General features: G+C 46.2%; 1 protein-coding gene across 1 annotated transcript in view; it reads left to right on the top strand.

Annotated features, from left to right (window-relative positions):
- The first annotated feature begins 2,240 nt into the window (after nt 1-2,240).
- CREG2 (cellular repressor of E1A stimulated genes 2) overlaps nt 2,241-24,245 on the top strand; it is a 28,098-nt gene continuing 6,093 nt past the window's right edge. Inside the window, exons 1-2 of the mRNA XM_027623804.2 lie at nt 2,241-2,788; nt 5,070-5,239. Coding sequence (XP_027479605.1) covers nt 2,372-2,788; nt 5,070-5,239 — 587 coding nt within the window. The 5' untranslated portion in view covers nt 2,241-2,371. The remainder of the gene's footprint in view (nt 2,789-5,069; nt 5,240-24,245) is intronic.

Here is a 24,245-nt window from a genome sequence, read left to right as displayed (position 1 = left end):
TATAGCCACAAACAACAAAACAAGTATGATTCCCACAAACAGAATTTTGACACAAAAAAAATACATCAAGTATGATTTCATTTATATAAAGTTCAGAATAGGTAAGATGAATCTATAGCATGGAGGGATGCATATATAGGAAGTCAAACTGTAAAGAAAAGCAAAGAAATATGTTATCACAAATGTCAAGATAGTAATTACCTCCAGGAGAGGAGGCAGGGGATTGTGATTTGGGGAGAGGGGCAGATGGAGAGCTTCTGGGGAGCTGGTAATGGTCACGGTAATATTTCCTCACTGAGTGATTTTAACAGATTTTCTTTTTAGTGATTCTTTAAATTGTACATATGTATTTTCTGCATTTGATGCATATGTCCTATCTCTTAATCAAAATATTTTTGAATTGTTATCATGTAGCTTGATGAATGAACAGAGAGATAAAGAATGGGGATACAAATGGATCAAAATGTTAATTGTATTATCTACCTGGTGCAAATGCGGGTGCTCACTGACTATAGCACCACAAAGAGGCTGGTATGGCTGCAGCAGAGTCTGGGAGGGAGATGCAGTGGGGACAGACAGGGACAGACATACAGGCAGGGACCAGGCTACAGGGGACCCACACACTGGATTAAGGAGCTTAGACTTTTTCCTGCTGGCAATGAACAGTAAGAATCCGGCATTTCTTCTTCACATTGTGTGCTGGGGCTGGCAGAGGAAAACGTCCACCTTCACCAGAGCCTCAAAGGAAGACCTAACCCCTCACCGTCAAGAGCAAGAGTCTTGGCGGAAGGAGTCAGCCGCCTGGCTTGCCCAGCTCCCTGCAGAGCATGTGAAGAGCAAGCCGCTGTGCATCTCTGGCGGGTCTGCTCTGTGCTCCTCCTAGGCCGCAGGGATAGATGCAACTGTCCTTATTTTGCAGACACAGCCAGTAGGTGATAGAACAGGATGTGGATTCATTTGAAGTCATTTGAGACAGTCCATGTTTTTAACGACTTGCTATACCGCCTCTGCAAGACTGTGGCACACATCATTCTGGGGGCGAGGGAGGGAGATGGCAAGTCAGCAGTATGTAAGGATGGCAGAGCCACGGGAGCGGATGAGATCGCTGGGAGAAGAATACCAGAACTCCCCTTGAGACTATCAATAGAAAGAGGGCATCCTGGGAAGGGTGTCTGGGGTGAGATGGGAAGAGGCCAGCTTGATGTGCACTGAGGAGACTAGACTTTTTAAAGAAAAATGGCTTTGAAGAGAAGGAAAAAGAAGGAGGTAGATGGAGGGCAGGGTGGACAACCTCTCTTCTGGTTATTGCACAATGGAACATTTGCCAAAATGTCTACAAAAAGTCTGGTGCTAGTTCTTGTTACTTTGATCCATAATAAATTAGAAGTAGGACTATTTGATTTTAGATAGGAAATCTAGAGCAGAATATGTCTCCTTACCAGCAGATAAAGGAATACCATAAGCAGAGGTTCAAAAGTGTAAATGACTTAGAATTACGTTGCTATCTATAAAACTGTACTATTGGGAACAGCCCAAATTTCCACCAGTAAGAGAATGCTTTAAAACGGTGGTACATTCATGCAGTTCTCTGCCTCGTCCATCCCAGCTACTTTGTCTCTGGGTGTCTGCGCCCTTTTACTTTGGTTGATAGGTAAACATTTGATTTTGCTTTCAGATGAACTGGCAGCAATGCATTCCTGTCTGAGCAAAGTGTTAAGACGGTCATTGTCCTTACAGAGCAAGGGAATCGGCTTTGGCATCAGATTGACTCGGTGCTAATCTTACCTTCACTGTTTACTCCTCTATAAAATGGTAACAATCTCTACCTTTGTCTGTTACAAAAATATAACGCCTGCTCCATGCCACGCACTGTTCCAAGCCTCTGCAGAGGTGAACTCATTTAATTGTCCCATCCATCACCCCTCTGAGCTAGATACTGTGGTTTGCTTGTTTTTCTAATAAAGAAACTGAGGCACAGACGGGTTAAGTGACTTGGCAGGGTCACAAATCTGGTGACTAGGGGAGTGTGTTGATTCGGGATTTGAACGCCCACCACCGTCTGGCTGCAGAATCCGTGCCATCCAACAGGAAACGAGCCCATCCCTGGACCTGGCACGCGGTGAGGGCTCTGCGCACGGCGGCTGCAGGACGTGCAGCGTGCGAGTGGAATCTGCTTTCCGGGGAGCCTGGACTTCTCAAGGCGGGCGTGAGGCGGCGGGGGCTTCCCGGGGTGAGGACCCCGCCCGGGAATCCTGCGGCGGTTGGAAGCCGAGCCCGAAGTTCCGTGCGTCCGGCGCAGGGGGGCGCTGCAGCTCTCGCCGGCCGCCCGCGCGCTCCAGGCGGTCCCCGCGGCAGGACGCGCCGCTGCAAGATGTCCGTGCGCCGCGGCCAGCGGCCCGCGCGGCCCGCCACCCGCCTCTCCTGGCTGCTGTGCTGCAGCGCCCTGCTGTCCCCCGCCGCGGGCTACGTGATCGTGAGCTCGGTGTCCTGGGCCGTCACCAACGAGGTGGACGAGGAGCTGGACAGCGCCTCCACCGAGGAGGCGCTGCCCGCGCTGCTGGAGGACTCGGGCAGCATCTGGCAGCGCAGCTTCCCGGCCTCCGCGCACAAGGAGGACGCGCACCTGCCGCCCCCGCCCGGCGCCGCCCGCGCCAGGCCGCCCCCCGCGCCGCCCGGGATGTTCTCCTACCGGCGCGAGAGCGGCCCAAGGCTGCGCCCCGGCACCGCCCGCTTCCTGGCCCACGCCAGCGCCTGGGGCTGTCTGGCCACCGTGTCCGCCCACGAGAAGGTAAGCCGCCCCGCCGGGAGCCGGCTGCAGGTGCGTGCCTCGCGGTGGCCTGGGGACGGGGAAATGCTAGCGACCGCCCCCGGGTCTCACAGACGTGCCCGGCGGGTTGGGTTGCACGGTTGACAGCGCATACATAACGGAACCAGATTGTGCTTTGCTTAACCTGGCAAAGGGGGAGGAGGGTGCTGACAGCCAGGCATCCTGCCAGGTGGATGGGCACTGAGGTGCAGTCTTGAGGTGGTCAAAGAGGCGTACACATAACCAGCGCCTGACCCGACACCTGCACAAAAGAAGCCAGACCCGCCTTTGGCATCACAGAGTGGTGCGGGCAGCCTCCCAGCCCACGGCACCCAACAGACCCGAACTTCGAGGTCACCTACTGACACTGGGGACTGGGAGAAAGACACCACGGGGGCTGTGGTGGAAATTGACATTTTGAAATATGGAACTCAAGAATTTTTCCGGAAAAGGAGGTTTAGGGTGCAAAGTGTATACATGCTGGAATGAGCTGTTTTCAGCTACAGTTTTATCATTCAGTTCGCAAATGTTTTACTCACCTGTTAGCCAGGTTTCCACCTTAAGCCAAAATGACATGGATAAATATGAGGATGTGCCATCCATAATTACACACCCTCCAGAAAGCTTTCAGGGCTGGAAAGATCCATATGAGGGTTTTATTACGGGGAGGTAGTTTGAAATCCTATTGAATTCCTATTGAATTTATGCAAAACCAATTTTTTTGGAACATGTAGGTAGGTCACTGGGCAGCAAGCCAGCTCTGACCCAGGTATGGGTCTCACCCATCTGGAAACTGGCCAAGTCACTGAGTTGTCCACTTTGCTTTCCTCCTATATGAAACTTAGTGGTTGACTATGTAGTTTTGAAGTTCTTGTTTTACTCTTTAAAAATAAGTAAGTTTATTCTGATTATGGCAGTGATCTGAACCACTGTCACAGCATCCAGACGGTTTCTCAGTTATATATTATGCTCATAAGACACACCTTACAAAGATATGAAGCTGATCTTGGTTTAAAATACAAATTATTTCAGGGCGCGTGGCTGGCTCAGTTAGAAGAGCATGCGACTCTCGATCTGGGGGTTGTGAGTTTGAGCCCCACGTTGGATGTAGAGATCACTTAAAGAAATAAATAAACTTTAAAAAAAAAAAAGAAGGAGCTAGATGGAGTGAATGTTTAAAAAAATACACAGATTGTTAAAAGCAATTAAAAGTCTGGTGCCAATGTACTGAAGATACTTTGACTTTCAACATCTCTTTTCTTAGCTTTGTTAGGAATTCCCCTTTCCAGTATTGACATTTAATCCAAATTCAGTACATTCAGGAAACATTTCCCATGTATACATCACGTGTGCGAAGCATGACTTGTAGGCAGTTATGACAAGCTGAAAAACAATCTGTGAATTGAACTTATATTACCATTTTTGAAGACTCCTGATCATTGCATCTCCTTCAAAGATGAAAGCCATCCCTTATTCCAAGTCTACACACACTGCTACCATGTAACACTTTATGCAAAGACAGCCCCTGAGTTCTGAGCTCAGTGACGATAAAGAGCACTCTGTAAAGGGTAAATAAAGCTCATGAAGTTTGGGATGCAGGACGCAGCAGGGCTTGGGAAAACCTAAGAAGTATTTGCACATATGTCTGAGAACTTCACCTCCTCCACAGGATGATCATGAACAAAAGTAAGTGTAGCATGTTTCTGTGACTTCAGGGTGAGTTGCTGAATTGTATAATGAAATATTGATTACAATTAAAAAAAAAAAAAGAAAATGGCGTGGCTCTAAAAGAAACAGTAATAGAAAGTTCCCGGAGTCCAAAAATCACATAAGATATTAAAGTTAAGACCTAAGTTCTATCCCTGAAGTTTTCCAAAACCTTGTGAGAGTGGGCCTTCCACGGGCAGCGTGTGGGAAGGGTTCTAGAACCGCTCCATAAATTTCATCGCCCCTCCCACAAATAACTTTAAATTTCGTAAAGGGAGTATTTTTCTATGTATATGCAGGAGCTTCAAGAATAATCCCCTAGCTGTTCTTCCAAACAGAATGCCCCTGCTCAGCACTTCTGTAGAAATTCTGGAGCCATCCCTGGGTGAACTGGGTCAGCTGGGAACCACTGTGCCTTCATGTACTACCTGTTGAAACCATGGTGATGCCATGCCATCCCCGTGGCTATATTTCCTGGCCAGAGACACAAAGGAGGCTCCTGCCTCAGATCAATCCAAAACCCTGCATTGAAAAAGCCTTTTTCGCTGTTTGTTAGATCCCAGGACTGCCATTTGGGAACTGCCTGCCCATCAGCGATGGCCCCTTGAACAACAGCACTGGGGTTCCTTTCTTCTATGTGACACCCAGGGACCCTGCAGTGGCCGATCTGATGAAGAACCCCATGGCCTCCCTCCTGCTGCCGGAATCGGAAGGAGAATTCTGCAGGTAGACGAAGGGGTCAGTCTTGCCGGCACAGGTCCTCTGCATAAAGCAGAGAGACTATGGGGTGGGACCTCTCTGTGTCGCGGGACTTTAACAGGGTCCTGAGATGCAAAGTGATGTGTTCACCAACCTGAAGTGGAAAGAGTGGCTTTCTACTCCTTGGAATCAGATAAATAGAATTCCGCCACTTACCAAGCTCTGTGGTTGGGGGCAAGTGGCTTCAACTTTGGGAGCCTCGGCTTCCTCCTCTGTGAAATGGGAATAATAATTCCTACCTCATAGGGTGACTGGGAGGGTTGAGGTTCTTGTACAATACCTGGTGGGCAAATGGCAGCTCTTGTTATGATGGAAAAGGGGCAGGGAGGGGAGGTTGGGGAAGGAAGGATCCAGTAGTTGGTCTGTGAGGTCCACATAGCATGGAATCCATTTACCGCCCCCCAGCGGGCTCCCTTGTTCACTCTGTTTATCGTTCTTCAAATTAATTTCAAACCCACCATCCCCCTCCAAGACGTGTATGCACAAAGACCCCGAATTCTTTAACACACTTTTTCAAAAACTCTAAAAGAAAAGACACTTAAATGCAGATGGAACATTAACCCAGCACCACTGTGTAGAGCTTGAAATCGCATCCTGCCAAGCTTGTGTGGGGGCCACATGGCAGGAGCCCCCTGAGGAGCAGCGAATGCAGCAGGGGGCCTCAGCAGTCCCTTAACCCCCTGGACTCCGTCACTTCACTGTAAAAGGTAGTGACACTTTAGGAACTAGGATGGGATTCATCCCAATTCCAAAATTCTATTATCCTTTTTTTTAAAGATTTTATTTATTTGACAGAGAGGGACACAGTGAGAGAGGAAACACAAGCAGGAGGAGTAGCAGAGGGAGAAGCAGGCTTCCCGCTGAGCAGGGAGCCCGATGTGGGGCTCGATCCCAGGACCCTGGGATCATGACCCGAGCCGAAGGCAGACGCTTAACGACTGAGCCACCCAGGCGCCCCAAAATTCTGTTATTCTTTATGCAAAGCATAAAAAACATAGTAGGCAAACAAACTGTTTAGTTCCTTGGGGGTTGGGAGGTGTTGATAATCAAAGCAACAACATGCTGTAAAATGCCACCCAGATAAAAGACCCTGTCGCTTACCCTTGGAACACTGACAAGGAGGGACTGCATTGGGCTGGAGACAGTTCAGCTGACCCACTTCCCCCTATAGGGTCTGGCAAAAAGGCAGGAAAAGGGGTGTTTCCTCTTTCATGGAATATTCTCTCTGTTCTTGGCCAGCCAAGCTTGCTGGCACCAGAAGTATATTCCCAGGATACCTTTCTAAACGTCGGGGAGTTCCTAAGTGAGGCATCCTAAAAGTCGTCACCAGGCCGGAGCATGTTGATGCCACACCTGCTCTTGGAGACACGGAGCAGAGTGCGCAGCCGCGGCAGCGCTCAGGGTGTGGGAGGAATTGTCAACTGGATGGTCCCAGGCAGAGGTCAGCTAGAGCTGAAAGCTGGCAGCCATGAGAAATCCGGCTTCGAAAGGTCCTCGCTAGGGTGGATCCAGGTCTATAAGAACTGGGTGAGCCCGTGTGTGCGGCCTGGAATCGTGCGTGCTGACCATCTTCAGGCGTGCAGACCCCCTACAGGAGGCGCAAACCTCAGGGCACCACAAGGGTAGCTGGCTGAGGCAGCTCGGGACCCGAGGTGGCCCCCCCAGGCCCCAGGGCCACGGTGTCTCAGCATGCTTGTACGTCTGGCCTGGAAGAGGAGAGATGAGCTGCCACCCTTGGTACCCGGGTCTAGATCCTCATGCGAAACCACTTCTCAGAACTGCTCCCCCCCACCTTACCCTGCTTAAGCTTCTGAAGTATTAAAATGGAGCTTAAAGAAATACACTCAAAAGTCAAGTTTAGCCATAGGAAGCACCGAAGCTCAGGTGACCGGCAGTGGGGCTGGTTGTCACCCCGAGGGCCCCTACTCCCAATATGAACTGCCTGCGCCCAGGTGTGTTTCCTCTGGGTGAGCTTCATCATCCAAGTTCAGCATTACATTTTGGGTTTTGCCTCCAGAATCTTGGGGATGTTGAACACAGAGACTTCACAAGAGAGACAGGCCAACACTGGAGCCCTGAATAATCAAGCCAAGCGGGAGCTCGTCGGGCCACAGGAGCATAGCAAGGCGTCAGGTGGAAATGTCTGTGGCTAAGAACTACCCCTACACGCAAGAAGTTCAACGTTACGGGCTGGCAAGGCAATAACGGGCTGGCCCTCCTACTTGATCCCAGGCCAGTGAGACCAGGGCTCTTTGCCAAGCACTTCAAAGCATTTCCTGCAGAGCAGCGGGATTAAAAAACAAAAACAAAACAAAACAAAACAAAACAAAACTCCCATTTCTCATGATGATGATAAATCAAAGCCACCTGATCCTTTCACGTTCAGAAGGCCACTCATCCTCCGAAAACCAAACATGGCCTTCAGTCTTTAAAGCTGGTATCCTTGGGAATTGAAAACATGCAAAAGCATTTTCACCATCACATTTGGTGCATACTGTGTGCTCGTGGTCTTCTGCCGCTCTCTGTCCCTGGGGAGGGGCCGGGGCTACCCCATTCCTTCCCAAGTGGGCAGACAAATCCCGAACCTGTTCTTTCTGTGTGATGCATCCCGGGGCTCTGCAGGCCCCGAGGGCCATGCAAGGATGAAGAGCCCGCAGCAACTGAACCACAAACCAAGGCCAGACAGGAAGGAAGCAATGTGGCCGCTGATGCTCTAGAGAAGGAAAAGAAGTGCCTTCCCAGCCCTCTCCTGAATGGCCCCTGGGGCATTTCAGCTACAGCCTGCCTCTGTGTGCATCAGGGTTGGCCCCGGTGCCCGCAGAGTCTGCACTGGGACAGGCTGGTGAACCCACTTTCACGGACAGGGCACGGCCCCAGAATGAGGGCTGAACACGGTTCCCATCCAAGGGTGAGCCCGGTGCATCCGTTTCTACTGCGAAGGCAGGCTGATCGACCCTCTGCGTGTAGAACTCCGCACACAGATAGCTGGGTGTGTGTGTGTGTGTGTGTGTGCATATGCACACACGTGTGGGTACTATGACATGCATATCCAACTATTAGCTGTTCCGAGGGCGTATACGTCAGTCACCCCCACTGGTTCCCTCCCAGTCTGCTCTGTCACCTTGAATTCATCCTCAATCCAGCAGCTAAAGTGATCTTTCAGAACCCACATCAGATCCTGGATTTCCCCTGATGAAATGCTTTCACTGGGAAAAAATATCAAAATCCTCAGTAATGGCCTAAGAGGCCCTGCACGGCTGGGAGCCTGCGTCCCCCTCAAAATAGATAAGAGAGCCTGAGTCTTTGCTAATTGACTTAAGAGTGGACTGATATCATAGTTTTATTAATTTGAGAGGTTTAACCTAAAAGCTTGTTGTCATCAAAGCTGATATAGGTGTTTGGCATGCAGCTAAGAAATGTGCTTTTTCATTGAGATATAATTGACATCTAACATTATATGAGTTTAAGGTGTACAACGTGTAGATTTCATACATACACTGTGATTTCAACCACCAAAGTGTTCGCTCAGTGTTCACCTCTATCACGTCCCATAATTACCATTTATTTCTTGTGGTGAGAACATTTAAGATCTGGTCTGCTAGCAACTTTGACATATATAATATAGTATCATTGCCTGTGATCACTGTGGTGTGCATTAGCTGTCCGAAACTTACCCATCTTCCAATCACACGTCTGTATCCTTTGACTGACATCTCCCCGATTTCACCCAATCTTCAGGCCCTGGTAACCACCGTCCTACTCTCTGTTTTGGTGAGTTTGGCTTTTTTTGGATTCCACATGTAAATGAGATCATACATATTTGTCTTTGTCTGACTTTTCTCGCTCAACATAATGTCCTCAGGGGCCATCTATGTTGTCCCAAATGGCAGGGTTTCCTTTTTCTCTTGGCTAAGGAATATTCCACTGTATATGTAAGAAGTGTTTTTCATTCAGTAATGCCACATGTATGTTGACACAGATCATGCCTCCCAAAAATGGTGCTTGGGTCTATCAACTGGCCTGTAAATTAATGATAAAGTTGGATCTAAACTGCTACGTGTGGGGCGCCTGGGTGGCTCAGTCGGTTAAGCGTCTGCCTTCGGCTCAGGTCATGATCCCGGGGTCCTGGGCTCGAGCCCTGCATCGGCCTCCCGGCTCCGCGGGGAGCCTGCTTCTCCCTCTCCCACTCCCCCTGCTTGTGTTCCCTCTCTCGCTGTGTCTCTCTCTGTCAAATAAATAAATATTTAAAAAAAAATAAACTGCTATGGGTGAAGGACATTAAGTATCCAAAACTCTCAGGAATTTTAATGGTGACGAAAATACACAGCAGATGTCCTTTCCTTAACTGAAGCTGGGCGAGGCCAATATCTTGAGAATAAGCAAGGGAACAAGTATTTCTCCATATTGTACAGGTTTACGGGGACCTTGAAGAGTTTTTCAGTGAATCGGTAAAATTCAGCCTGGGATACTCGCTCCGTCCCATCTAGTTATGGGATTTACCCCAAACTTTTTACCACCCTGATCCTCTAGTCCCTGAACGTACCCTAAAATGCCACAGTGACATTACTAGATTTAATTGCACACAGTTGTCTTGACTCCCACCCCAGGGCATGTTGGATTGGGTGCTATTACCCTGCCCTTCTTCCTGGAGGAGATCATTTGGAAAGGGAATCTGACTGGATAATTAGCAGAAAGCGACTTTCAGTACCGAAAAAGGGCAGGATTGGTGGTTTCTAAGGGACAAAGCTCAGGTTTCCCAGCTCAGGTTAACATGACAAATTGAGAATAAGATTCCAGTGTACAAGATTCACCAGCAATGAGCAACCCCCTGCTCTCTCATTTTGCTCTCCCCTCAAACATGTAGAGATGCTCTTATGCCTACGTGAATTTATATTCAGACCAGAGGCCCAGTTGTATGAACATCCAGCAAATAATGATTGACAAGGAAAGCCCACTGGACATATTTCTGCTGCAACATCTTTCTTTACAGAGTGCAGGCTTGAACACTGTGGGGTTTAGGTTTTGCATCTTCTCAGAGAGCCAAGGCGAGGTAAGCCCTCCGGGCCAGGGAGGGCTCTTCTTTGGAGTGACATTAAGCTCATTGGCATTAGAGGAATTTTCATTTTGAAGAATCTGGAAATAAATAGAACCAAAAGGGGCTTATCAGATGCTTTTCCTGGCAATGAAAAAAAACTTGATTGATAGTTGAGACACAGGCTAGGTTTCTACTCAATTATCAAGAAAGGAGGATCTGAGGGGTGCCTGGGTGGCTCAGTTGGTTAAGCATCTGCTTTCGGCTCAGGTTATGATCCCAGGTTATGATCTGCCTTTATGCCACGAGCGCAGGATAAATGCTTGGTGGGCACACGCAATTAAAATAGTGTACTGAGTTTAATCGTTCCTTCTTTGCAGAAAATATCAAGAAATATGAATGTCTCTTAGCCTGCATCTTTTTAACTGTTCTTGTAGGAAGAAAAGATAACGTTGAGCGGTAGCTAAAAACCTCAGCCCAGCCCAATTCCAGATGCAGGCTCTGGGATTTGTGCCCCTAGAGCTGTGTGTGGAAGGCACTCTTTTCTGTCATTCTGTAGAAGAGTTCAGTCAAGTGAACACACAGAGTGAGCATGTGCTTGCAACAGCTTGCCTGCTAACGGCCAAGATGTATCTCCGTCTGCCCTCTGTCTACCTGAGACATGACATGCATTTCAAAGTGCAGGGCCCAGCCCTCATCAGATAAAGAAGCTGAATTCAATTTCTCTTCACTGAATTTTGTTCATTCCCCTTGAAGGCAACATACAAATCTTCTAAATAGACGGCTCTCTGTCCAGATTCATGTTGCCTCTTCTCCCTTGCCTGCACATCCCTAAAACCCTGAAGCTAACATTAACCTGAGTTGCTTTTAAAAGAGCTGTCTGGGAGTGAAGGGAGCTGTGTGGAGAGAAGGCTTCCTGAGCAGGTGTTTGGGTATTCTCTCCTGTCTTCCACTCATTTCCATGGTCAGCGCTCCCAGGCACCTGCAGCCACCTCTTTGCCCGAAATTTCATTTCAGCTCCATGAAGGTCTGTCCCCATGGTTCCCAGGGCACTCAATTCATAGGTCCACTGATGATTCTGGTTCCTCTACCTTTATACTACCTCTTTCCCACATCTCTGACTACCTCTCCCCATCAGTCACCTGTTAGAGGTGATTCCACCTTGAGCTGAAATGATATGAATTCATGATAAGGATGTAACTCCCATAAACATACACCTTCCAGAAAGCTTTTAGAGTTGTTAAGATAGATGTAAGAGTTTTATTACAAGGCCCTTAGCCTCTGGAAATTGCTAATCTATTTTGTGTATCTATTCAATGTGCCTATTCTGGACATTTCCTATAAGTGGAATTATATAATACATGCTTTTTATGACTGATTTCTTTCACTTAGCATGATGCTTTGTCGATGCAAAATGAGCAGATCTTTTAGAATCTCCAACAGGAAGAAAGAGCATTTTATTTGAGCCCAAGTTAGGATAGCTGCCTGGGAAATATGCTCTTCATAGGGAAGAAAGTACTCTGGAGAATGAATTGTTTTTACTAGGTTATATACTTCTTACATCCTGTAGAAGCTCAAAAGATTATGGATTAGCATATAGGCAGGAATCGAGTTTTGTCATCAAGGAATTCAGGGAACAGGAACATTGATCAATAGCTCAAGGACAAGAAGGTTTTCCTTTAGACTACTCCTTCACAAAGCAGATGCATAGTGCATGCATGGTGGGCCACAAATCAGGCTTCTAGGTTGAACAAAGTTTATGTACAGTCATGCTGACATAGAAAGAAATCTAGAATGGTTTCCCTTGTGGCTCTTTAGAGAGTTCTTCTCTCATCAGCTTTCAGGGTTCATTATGTTTTAGCATGTATCAATACTTCATTCCTTTTTATGGCCAAATCCCATTTTATTGTATGAATATACCACATTCTATTTACCTATTTTTATTGATCTATTCATCAGTTGATGGACATTTGCTTCCATGGTTTGGCTATTATGAATTATGCTACTATGAATATTTGTAAGTTTTTGTATGGACTTTTTTTTTTTTTCAATTCTCTTTGGTATCCACCTAAGAGTGGAAGTGAACTGCTGTGTCATATGGTAACTGTATGCTTAACTTTTTGAGGGACTGAATGTTTTTTTCACCAGTTGTGCCATTGTATCTTCCCATCAGCAATGTATGAGGGGTCCAGTTTCTCCACATCCTCACCAACACTTGTTATTGTCTGCCTTGTTTATGATGGCCATCCTAGTGGCTATGAAGTGGTATCTCATTGTGGTTTTGATATGTGTTTCCCTAATGACTACTAATGTTAAGCATCTTCTCATGTTCTTATTAGCTATCTGTATATCTTTTTTGGAGAACTATTTAATGCCTTTACCCGCTTTTTATTGGGCCATTTCTCTTTCTATTATTCAGTTGCCAGAGTTCTTTCTATATTCTGGATATGATCCTCATCAGATGTATAATTTGCAGATATTTTCCTAAATAATTTTTGTCTAATTTTCTCTTCTTTTTGTCATTGGAAGAAATAGAAAAACTCAGGATTCAATATTGACATTTAAATTCTAGGGCACCTGGGTGGCTTTCTGCCTTCGGCTCAGGTCATGGTCCCAGGGTCCTGGGATCGAGCCCCACATTGGGCTCCCCGCTCTGCGGGAAGCCTGCTTCTCCCTCTCCCACTCCCCCTGCTTGTGTTCCCTCTCTCTCTCACTATCTCTCTCTCTCTCTCTCTCTGTGTCAAATAAATAAATAAAATCTTTTTAAAAATAAATAAGATCTTAAATAAATAAATAAATAAATTCTGTATAGCCTTGGTAGTGTCCTTTTCCTTCTATAAGCTGGGTCTCCCCCATCAGAAAAGGACATAATTGAGATAACTTGCCTGAGATAATACAGAAATGTACCTAAATTATCTAATGTAGAATGGTAAGAAATGTCTAAGAAAAAAGATTTTAATTAATTGGCTAACAAAGGAATTTGTGAGGGAAAGCTGTTATTCTAATAATGTAGCGATGCGGTGGGGAGATAACAATAAGTTCAATTAAACATTAACTGAATTAGGCATACTGGGTACAAAGGAACATCCTAAATATTGTGATGAAACTAGGAAGTTTTTCTTTCAAACGACATTTACTGAGCACTGCCTGTGTGCCAGGCAATGGCCATGTGCGTAAAGGGCCCCTAACTGTTAAAGGCACCCTCTCCACAGTAGGGGAGATGAATAGAAATCCACACGGTAGCTGTGGTTTCCACCAGCTTAGCATCTCCACTTCACATCTGTCCACCATTTCCATCTCATCCAAGCCAACCTGACCTGTCCTTCAAAATTAAGACACTGAGGAACCTGGGTGGCTCAGTCCATTAAGCATTGGACTCTTGATTTCTGCTCAGGTCATGGTCTCAGGGTCCTGAGATGGAGCCCCAGGTTGGGCTTTGCCCTCGGGGCGGAGTCTGCCTGAGATTCTCCCTCTCCCTCTGCCCCTCCCCCGTTTGCACGCTGTCTCTCCCTCTCTTTCTCTAGAGTAAATAAACAAACCTAAAAAACAGAAACAAGAAAGACGCCAACCTCTTGAAAGTCGTTTCTTTCTTTGCCTCTTCCTTCCCATGTTAAAGCTGTGTTCACATTTTCTAGTCCCAGTACTTACCAGTTAGTTCATTCCCCAGGGTGCACTTCATTTCTGCCTGCCTCTTGAGGAGAGCCCCAGGTCTCAGCCCCCGAGGACTGCCCAGGCCCAGGACCCCCTGCTCTGAGAAGCCAACTCCCCTGCACCCAGGTCTGCCAGGACAGCAGGGTGTTTGCACGCTCCCCACTTGCTGATCCTAGTTCGCTCTCCACTGCCGTTCTGCCCTGTTCCCCGTGAGGTGTCTGCAGAGCAGGAAGTGCTGAGGTTGACTGGGCTGCAGGCACATGTGATTCTCGAAGAGGCAAAGCTTTCCCTGTAAGAGGGGCAGGGCTCCAGACTGTTTAGCAGTACTTACAGCCTGTGAGGGCCTGGGCCGAGGCTGCCGCCTTCCATCCTGCAGGTTAGGAGCTGAGGGCTGAGAGCTGGAGGGCAGACGTGGAGGGTGCAGGGTTTGGTCATCCCCGCCGCCTCCCCCCCGCCCCATGCATGGTCTGTGCAGACAGACAGCTCTACTCCCCACTGAGCGCACACAACCTCCGGTTCCGGCTCCTCTCGAGCTGCCTTCTTTGCTTCTCTCCGTTCAAGTGAGTGAAGTGTCGGAGCGCCAGGCAGCTTCTCTTGCTTAATTCATTGTTCGCTGTACATCTCTGGGCAAGATGGACAGTAGGGCTTGGGGAAGGACAAGTGAACGTGCAATGCCGGACAGTGTCATCAGAGAGCTTGGATGTGACCTCTGAGGCTAGAGCCCCAACGACTAGGTCATTGTAACACCAAGGGCCAAAGCAAAGCACACTCTGAGGGCTCCTGTGGTCTGTGGAGCCTCTTGCAGGGAGTTGCTGTGCTCTTTCTGAGGCAGGAGCCGTGGTGGATCTAAGAAGCACAGGTCGCCTGAGCTGAGCAACCAGCCCCGCGAGCCCAGGACGGGCTTCCGGCGGTGCGGGCAGAATGGCAGAGGGGGCTTGGGTGGAATCTTGGAAGTGGTCTCAGGGCAGCATCCAGTCAGGGGCTAGCCCTGCAGGTGAGGAGCTGCCAGGGTCCCCCAGCCCCCATCTCAGAAGATCACATGGCATCCCTGCTCCAGTCACTGGCTGCCTCTCATTGCAGGCATGGAGAACACCGCTGCTCCTTACCTCCAGCCTCCCACCACACTGCTGGGCATCCCTTCCAAGCTCCGTGTCTCCTGCCTATGCCTTTCTTTTCTTCCCTGAGTCTCAGCAACCTCCACAAACAAAACCAAACTCTTCCGTGTCTTCTGCCAGTACCAGGATCCAAAATGCAACATCATCAACATGCAACAAAAAACAACATCAAGGAGGCTGCCATTTACAGGATTGTACCCACTTACTTCTCTTCCCTCCTGCACGCCAGCCTGGGTGCACCAGGGAGGGGGCCTTGCCTTGTCCTGATCATCAAGACTCATTCATGTGCTTTCCTAAACAGAAGAGCAGCCCTTCCTGAGCTGTGCTGGCTACCCTCCACCCCCACCCCCCCCACCAACCGGGTCCTCTCCCCCAGTCACACAGAGACACAGCAATTCCTGGCTAGCTGCAGTCAGCTATTGTTTCTTTAGGAGTGATTTTATTTTCTTGCTCCATTAGGAGCCAAGGAATGCCATTAAGCTGGAGTCAGAGGTCAGGTAATAGCAGATGGGGTATCAGAAGGGGCTGCTGTGCAAAATGATAACCAGGAGCAAGAAGTAAATGGACAGACGTGGGTGGGGGAGGTACAGTAGGAGAGGCAGTTCCTTTCCTGCCCGTGCTGCACACATCCCCCGTCTGGGGATGGACCAGCAGGGCCCTGACTAATCCAGAAAGAACAAGACCACCAGTGGATTCCAGATTTCACACCAGCAAGGTCTTTTTCATTATTTCACTCTATAACCCATTTTCTTGCCTTTTTGAGCTTCTGGAAACTGCCTGCATTCCTTGGCTTGTGGTCCTTTCCACCTTCAAAACCAGCAATGGCCAGTGGTCTTTCTCTCTGACACTCTGTTTTGTCTCTCCCTATGACCTTTAAGGACCCCTGTGACTGCATTGGGCCCAGCCAGATAATCCAGGATAATCTCTCTATCTAATACCAGCTGATTAGCCGCCTTAATTTCCCTTTGCCATATAAGGTGACACAGTCACATGTTAGGATGCAAACATCTTGGGGGGGGGGCATTATCCTCCCTACCACAGGTGGAAAGGAAATTATAGTGAGGCTAGCCTGGGTTGCCCACTGTGGAAAGGGAAAGTTTTCTGTTTACCGATTTAAATACAGAATCTCCTTTTTTTTTTTTATTTTGTTCAGTTAACGAACATATAGTACATCATTACATAATCTCCTTTCTATTCTGTGTAATCACCACCAGTGGAGAAGTAAAATGCTCCCTATTTAAATATGATGGCCCCTATTTAAATTCAGTAATGACTTACTTATGAATACTAATTTGTTGCTTTCATCAAAGAGCAATTTCTGAAGAAATTAGCTTTAATAGTGAACAAAGCATTAGGTACACCTGATGACAGTCTTGTCCAGTAGATGCAAATTTAGTTCCTATTTACTGTTCTTGCTTATTTTCTCCTGTCTCAGGTATTTTTACAAAGTTCAATGTAGATTCGGTTTTTGTAGTTATTATGTGGATTGCTTCCCAAAATTCTTTCATCTTAACCCACAAGAGAAATTCACAATTCAGCAGCTACATTTTTGCAGTGTCCTAAACACAGCAGACTATAACACTTTCAAATGGTACAGTGTTCCCACATGAAGCAACTGACCTGAAAATGTGGGCATGTCCACTCTTTCTCTTGTTAAAACTCAACAGACTGTGTAATACAGAAAAGCTTCCAGACAGGTGAAAACAAGTTCCTTAAATATAAGCAAAACATATGCTTTGCTCAACAAATGTACCTTTCTCGAGATTTCAATGCAGTTTAACGGGTGAGAATGAGTTTTAATGAATCATGCCTCAAGGCTTCCATTTTATGATACAAGCCATCTGGGAGAAGAGGATCTAGGAGTCTGCCTGGCCAGCTGTGTTGGGAGCCCTCAAACCTCCCCGGGGCACGAGGATTCGCTAAGACGACTCACAGGACTCAGGAGCTCTTGCTTTACGACAGTGAAAGGATACAGATCAAGGTCATCAAAGGCAGAGTCCAAGAGAAAGCAGACCCAAGCTTCCAGGAGTCCCTCCCCGTGGAATTACATGGAGATGCACTTAATTCTCCCAGCAACGGGGCATAACAACACACCAGAGAAGCTCACCTGAGCCTTGAGACCCAGGTTTTTCCTGTAATTCAGTCACGTGGGTGCTACAGTTGTCCACAGGACTGATTTTAGCTACTCAGTCTCTGGGCCCCAGGAGGTCAAATTGGCCCTGTGCGGCCCAGGGCCTCGGACATACAAAAACACTCTCACGGAGGAGGATGTGTCAGGGCCCCAGAAGTGATCTTCCAGGAGCCAGTCAAGGGCTAGTCCTCCTGAAACAGGCCTCTCTGTGGAATGCGCAGGGTTTGAGCAGCTGCGGCCCGCTGAGTTAGCTCTTTAGCATGTACCAGGCCATCATGAGAGGGGACCTACATCACGTGAATATCGTGGGGATTAAGCAAGTCAGATGCCTTAAAAGATAGGTCATGTTATGTAAAGAAGATATGTAAATGTCAAATAACGATACCTGATTTCAAAGAGGAAAATAGAAATGATAGCATTTTCTCAAGCAGTAATCAATTATAAAACAAAACAAATGGATTGGTAACTAGGTAGGTAGATTTGAAATGAAATGCACAGCCCGGCTAGAAACTGTCAAGGTTCTTCTAGTGGGGACAGCTTTTACCATGATGCCAGGGGACATCATAGTATTAGGATGGTAAAAATACACAAACAGGGGTGCCTGGGTGGCTCAGTCAGCTAAGCATCTGCCTTCAGCTTGGGTCATGAACCCGGGGTCCTGGGATCAAGCCCCACATCTGGCTCCCTGTTCAGTGGGGAGTCTGCTTCTCCCTCTGCCCCCACTCATGCTTGCTCTCTCTCTCTCTCTCTCTCTCCCCCTCTGAAATAAATAAATAAAATCTTAAAAAAAAATACGCACACTTCTAGGCGCCAGCTAGAGTGTCTTTCCCACATCTCCTTGGGCTCCTTAGACACCGAGGCTCCCAACGGAGGGAGAGGATCTGCCACACACATAACTGGTCTCCATTTTAAGCTTAAAAAAGAAAATACTTCTAAGATTTTATAAGTTAACTCCCACCTACATTATATATTATCTACTACAGCCCTAATTTAATCCCTTCCATCCCATAACATCCTCCCTCTGCAACAAATGTGGCCCAAGAGGCAGAGGAGGAGGCTTTTGGTGCCCTCACCATTTCAGAGTCACCGTTCATTCCCTACCATCTTTGTATTAGCCCAGGCTATCATCACAAACTGGGGGACTGGGAGGCCGAAACAACAGAAATTTATTTTTTCACAGGTCAGGAGGCTAGAAGTCCAAGACTAAAGTGTCAGCAGTGTTGGTTTCTCTTGAGGCCTCTCTCCTGGGTTTGAAGATGGCCTCCTTCTTGCTTGGTCCTCACGTGGGCTTCCCTCTGCATGCCCCTCCCTGCTCTCTTCTTATAAGATCAGCAGTCCCATCGGATGAGGACACAACCCTTATGACCTCATTAACCTTAAGTAATTAATGAACCTTAATTACTTCTCTTAAGACCCTGTTTTCAAATACAGTCCCACTGGGAGTTTGTGCTTCACCATTGGAATTTGAAGGGCACACAGTTCAGTCCATAGCAATCTTCTTGATATTTCATGATCAATACCACTACCAATCGAGGCTGTACAATTCCAGGACTTTCCAGCCACTCCATCCTTTCAGTCCCCAAGACAGTTGAGAAGCAACAGCAACACTCTCTGAGGACTTACTACACGCCAGGCAATGTTCTCATTACGTTATGTGAATTCATGCATTTAATCCTCATGGAGGGGTTCCAGGGGACCCGATGAACAGCCTCACAGTCTAAACCAGGGGTCGGAAAATGTTTTCTGGAGGGGGAGGATGGCAAATTTTGTAGGTGTGGTAGGCCGTACAGTTTCTGTCACGACTCCTGAACTCTGCCGTTGGGGTGTGAAAACAGCCACGGGCAAATGAATGTGACTGTCCTCCAATACAACTTTTTTCAAGTAGACTGAAATCCAAATTTCATATAGATTTCACGTGTCCTAAAATAGTGCTCTTCTTTTGATTTTTCTCATTCCTCTAACAATGTAAAATCCATTCTCTGTCAACGCCAAACAGAAATAGGTGACAGGGGGCACCTGGGTAGCTCAGTCGTTAAGCCTCTGCCTTCGGCCCGGGTCATGGTCCAGGGGTCCTGGGATCGAGCCCCACATCGACGAGCTCCCTGCTCCGTGGGAGGCCTGCTTCTCCCTCTCTCACTCCCCCTGCTTGTGTTTCCTGTCTCGCTGTGTCTCTCTCTGTCAAATAAATAAATAAAATCTTTGGGGGAAAAAAAGTGTTAAAAAAAAAAAGAAAGAGGTGACAGGCAATCATTTGCCTGGTCTAAACCAATTGAGAAATAAAAGAGTAAAGCAAAGTCTCACCTTTAACATCGATCAAGCCAACGTGGAGAATGTGGGCAAGGAAACTTCCAAACTGACAGATTTACAAAGTCTGCCGCGCTTCACCCTAGACCTCCCCGACCTGCGGCTGGTCTTTCCAGTTTAGGGCAGAGATGAATAGAATAGAATGGTTACTTCCTGTAGGGTGATGTCCAGTATCTTCTTTCAGATTCACCAATTAATTGAAGTCTGAGTAGTGGAGAGAGTCAAGAGTGTTATCCTGGGGAACCCCCCTCATCACAGGACCAAGAAATCTCCCTGTCTCCCCACACCGACACCTCACAACACCACTATGAGGCAGGGACTCTTCATGTCTGTTTCCTATGTGTGAGGAAACTGAGGCATAAAGAGGTTGAGTCACAGACAGGATTCAAGTCTAGGAGACTGATTAGGAGCCCATGCTTTTTTGTTTTTTAAAGATCTTAAAGTAATCTCTATCCCCCACCTGGGGCTCGAACCCACAACCCTGAGATCAAGAGTCACACGCTCCACCAACTGAGCCAGCCAGGTGCCCCAGGAGCCCATGCTCTTAACCACCTCACTATATGCCTTTCACGTCCTCCTGCATTTACCGTATATCAGAATGCTCAGCCCTGCAGACTGTACAAGACAGACAGGGAAAGAGTACTTTATCTCTCTTTTTTCTGAATGTACCTGGCCTTAAGCAAAAGGGAAATGCAAGCTGTCTCCCGCTTCCTTCTCTCCCTTGATGTGGTGGAGAACAGTCCATTTTCTCATTTAGCCTTCGATAATGAAATGTGGTGCCAGAAAATCTTTCGAGGCTATAGACTGATGGGGAAGGGAAATGATTCAGTCTGCCTCGAAGAGCTCTATCTTGAACCTGCGCGCATTAACGTTTATATGAGAACACCGTTCATTACTTCCTTATGATGCTCCTCGTGCTTTTACACACCTTTGAGCTCTGTGAAGAAGATGGGCAAGAAATTAATGTCCTCACTTTACAGAAGAGGAAACTGAGGCTCCGTCCATGGGGCTTCAGCTCACAAGGTCAGTGGCGGCACTGAGAGCGGACACCGTGCACTTCCTGTGATTTAGCTACTCCGCATGGCCCCACGATACAGCGGGACATCACTCAGCATCAGAGCTGCAGTTTTCCAGCCCCTTCTCGATGCTCAGTGGACAGAAATGGTAGGAAAATGTTTGAGAATTCTGTGAGTATATAGACCTCACAGCATGTACTTCTCCAAATAAAATGTTCACAATTTAATTTTTAGGTGGAAAAAATAAGATAAAAGCTCTATGTATGATATAATCCCAAGTTTATTTTAAAACACACTTATTTTTATTTTCTAACATATATCTTTATAGTCTCCAAATCTTCTATATGGAAACTGATTGTGTTTTTATCTTAAAAAAAAGAAATACACTACAACTACAGACTTCATCAATCTAAAAAAAATAGTAGGAAGAAAAACCTTCTTTTAAATGCACACTCATGAGAAACAAAAAGAAATCCCCAGAGGTCAAAAATTAAGATGAAACAAAAAAACCAGAACCAGCACTTCTCTAGTGGGGTTTACCAGTCTGAGAAAAATAGAGGCTTAGGTTTTTTTTAAAGATTTTATTTTTTTTAATTTATTAGAGAGAGAGCAGGGAGAGAGGGAGAAGCAGACTCCCTACTGAGAGGAAGCCCGATGCGGGACTCGATCCTAGGCCCTGGGAGCAGGACCTGAGCCAAAGGCAGACACTTAACGGCCTGAGCCACCCAGGCGCCCAGAGGCTTAGGTTTTAATACAACTAGAAAGAAGAAACAATAGCTTGGGCTAGGTCAGATGGAGAGTTAGAAATAAAGTCCCTGTATAAAATCAGACCTCCAAAGAGCTACACTTTAACCTTTCACTTAAAGATTGGGAGATCTTATTCATTTTAGATATCCTTATCTTATAATCAATGAAGTGTATCTTGGGTATCTATTTCTAATATTTCTGTTTCTATTGGCTCTTGCTTCTTCCTGTGAATTATGGACTGAGCTCATCTTTAACAAGGCTTTGTCTAAGAATCCTTTCAGGATTTCCCCAGGGTTACTGAACAGTCCAAGAGAAAACAAAACACAGATACTGAATAGTTAAGGGTCCCTCAACAAAACCATCAAAGCTGATCACCTTAGAGTAAAGTCCACTAGTCAGAAAGCCATACCTATGCAGTCAGAATTTCTAAGTGGCTCTGGGATGCCACATTTTAAATATGGATAAACAACCAAGGAAAGCATTTGAGGAAAATCTCTACCATGCAAAATGAACAGATAAAAAGAACTAGGGAAAATTAATACAAAGAGAAGGAAGCAGTTTTTCAGGAGAGAAGACAATATATTGCAGAAGAATGGGCTTTAAAATAAAAACACTCAATGAGGACAAAAAGAATTCTTAAAGATGAACTATGATAGCAGAAATAAAAAACTGAACTGAAGCACTAGAAGGTAGATTTGAGGTGATCTCCCAAAAAGTAGAATAAAAAGAAATAGATGAAAAGTATGAGCTGAACAATAAGAAAATTAAAGGACTAATCCAAAAGGTCCACCAGTCAAAATAAAAGAATTCCAGAAAAGGTGAATTGAGAAAATAAAAGAAAAAAGTTATCAGATATAATTGGAGAAAAATTCCACAGAACCAAAAGACCTACGTCTCCAGATTTAAAACTATCCACCAAGTACCCAGAACAGTGGATTTTTTTTTTTAAAGCCTGTATCGAGGTACATTATCATGATATTTCAGGAACTCATGGGTAAAGGTTAGTTTATGAAAGTTTTCAAAAGAGCAAGGGGAAGATCACATACAAAAGAGCAAGAAAGGGGATCACATTGGGCTGTTTAATAGCAACACTGGAATGGAGCAATGCCTTCAACATTTTTTGGCGGAAATTATTGCAAACATAGCATTTACTACCCAGCCAAACTATCAATCAAGAATGAGAGTAGGGGGCGCCTGGTGGCTCATTCGGTTGAGCGACTGCCTTCGGCTCAGATCGTGACCCCAGGGTCCGGGGATCGGGCCCTGCGTCAGGCTCCCTGCTCAGCCAGGAGCCTGCTTCTCTCTCTGCCCCTCCCCACCCCCACTTCTTTATCTCTCTGTCTGAAATATATAAATAAAATCTTAAAGAAAAAAAAAAAAAGAATGAGAGTAGGGACACCTGGGTGGCTCAGTCATTAAAGTGGCTGCCTTCAGCTCAGGTCATGATCCCAGGGTCCTGGGATCAAGCCCCACATCAGGCTCCCTGCTCATTGGGGAGCCTGCTTCTCCCTCTGCCTGCCGCTCTCTCTCTCTCTGACAAATAAATAAAATCTTTAAAAAAAAAAGAATTTGAATGGAAATTACATCATCTATAAAGATTAATTCTGGGAGAATTGACATCTCCATTAAATTGGGTTTTCCATTCATGTATATGGGATAACTCTCTCTTTAGGCCATTTATGTATTTCAATAAAGCTGTAATTTTTTCCACCAAGATATTACACAATTTTTGTTGAATTCATCTCTGGGTATTTTATAGGTTTTGTTACCATCTTATATACTTTTTTTTAAAGATTTTATTTATTTGTCAGAGAGAGAAAGAGAGCACAAGCAGGGGGAGGGGCAGAGGGAGAAGCAGCTCCCTGCTGAGCAAGGAGCCCGACTCAGATTCTATCCCAGGGCCCTGGGATCATGACCTGAGCCAAGGGCAGATGCTTAACCGACTGAGCCACCCAGGTGTCCCTTTCTTCCATACTTTCTAATATTTAAAAATAGTTTTTTGCTTATAAGTAGCAATGCAATTGTTTTGTAATCATTGTTCTTGAATTCAACAATCTTGCTGAGCTTTCTCCACAATATTAATGTTCCAAGTGTGGATTCTCTTGCATTTTCCTTTGTATACAGTCATATCATTTGCAAATAACTATAACTTCGTTTATTATTTCCCAATCTTTATACATATTTCTATTTCTTGTCTTACCACAAAAACCACAATATCCAGTAATATGGACATGCTCATCTTGTTCCATGAGATATAATATAGGTATAGGATTTTGATAAATATCCTTTGCCCTAGGTTGCTGGGAGCTTTAAAAAAAAAATCACAAATGGAAACAAAAGCAAAATAGGTAATTCAGACTTGATGAAAATTTTTAAAAAAATTTTGCATCAAGTCTGAATTAAAACAGGCATAGGATTTGAACAGACATTTCTCCAAAGACATACACCTGGCCAACAAGCATATGAAAAGATGGCCAATATCATTAGCCATCAGGGAAACGCAAATAAAAACCACAGCGAGATACCACTTCATATTCACTCAGCTGGCTAGCATGAAAAGGACAGACTTTGAGTGTTTGTGGTGATGCGGAGGAACCGGCCTCCCACACTGCTGGTGGGAAGGTAAAACAGTGCGGCTGCTTTGGAAGACAGTTCGGCTGTTCCTCACAAAGTTATACGTCGCATTGCCAGGGGAGCTGGGGATTCCCTTTCTCACTGTTCCCCCGCTGAACAACATGCCCACACAAAAACACGTGCACACGTGTGTGGCAGCATTATTGGTAATGGCCCCAAAGCGGGAACAACCCAGATGTCCATCGATTGATGAATGGGTAAACAACGTGGTCTACCCATACAATGCAATAATATTCAGCCATGAAAAAATGAATACTAATTCAGGCTCCAGCATGGATGAACTTCGAAGTCACCATGCTAAGTGAGAGAAGATAAATCACAGGAGACCACATATGGCACAATT

This window comes from Zalophus californianus, chromosome 8 (assembly GCF_009762305.2).
Source record: "Zalophus californianus isolate mZalCal1 chromosome 8, mZalCal1.pri.v2, whole genome shotgun sequence".
In the NCBI taxonomy this organism is placed as follows: Eukaryota; Metazoa; Chordata; class Mammalia; order Carnivora; family Otariidae; genus Zalophus; species Zalophus californianus.
Note: the sequence above shows the minus strand (reverse complement) of the source record. Positions and strands in the feature narration are given on the sequence as shown.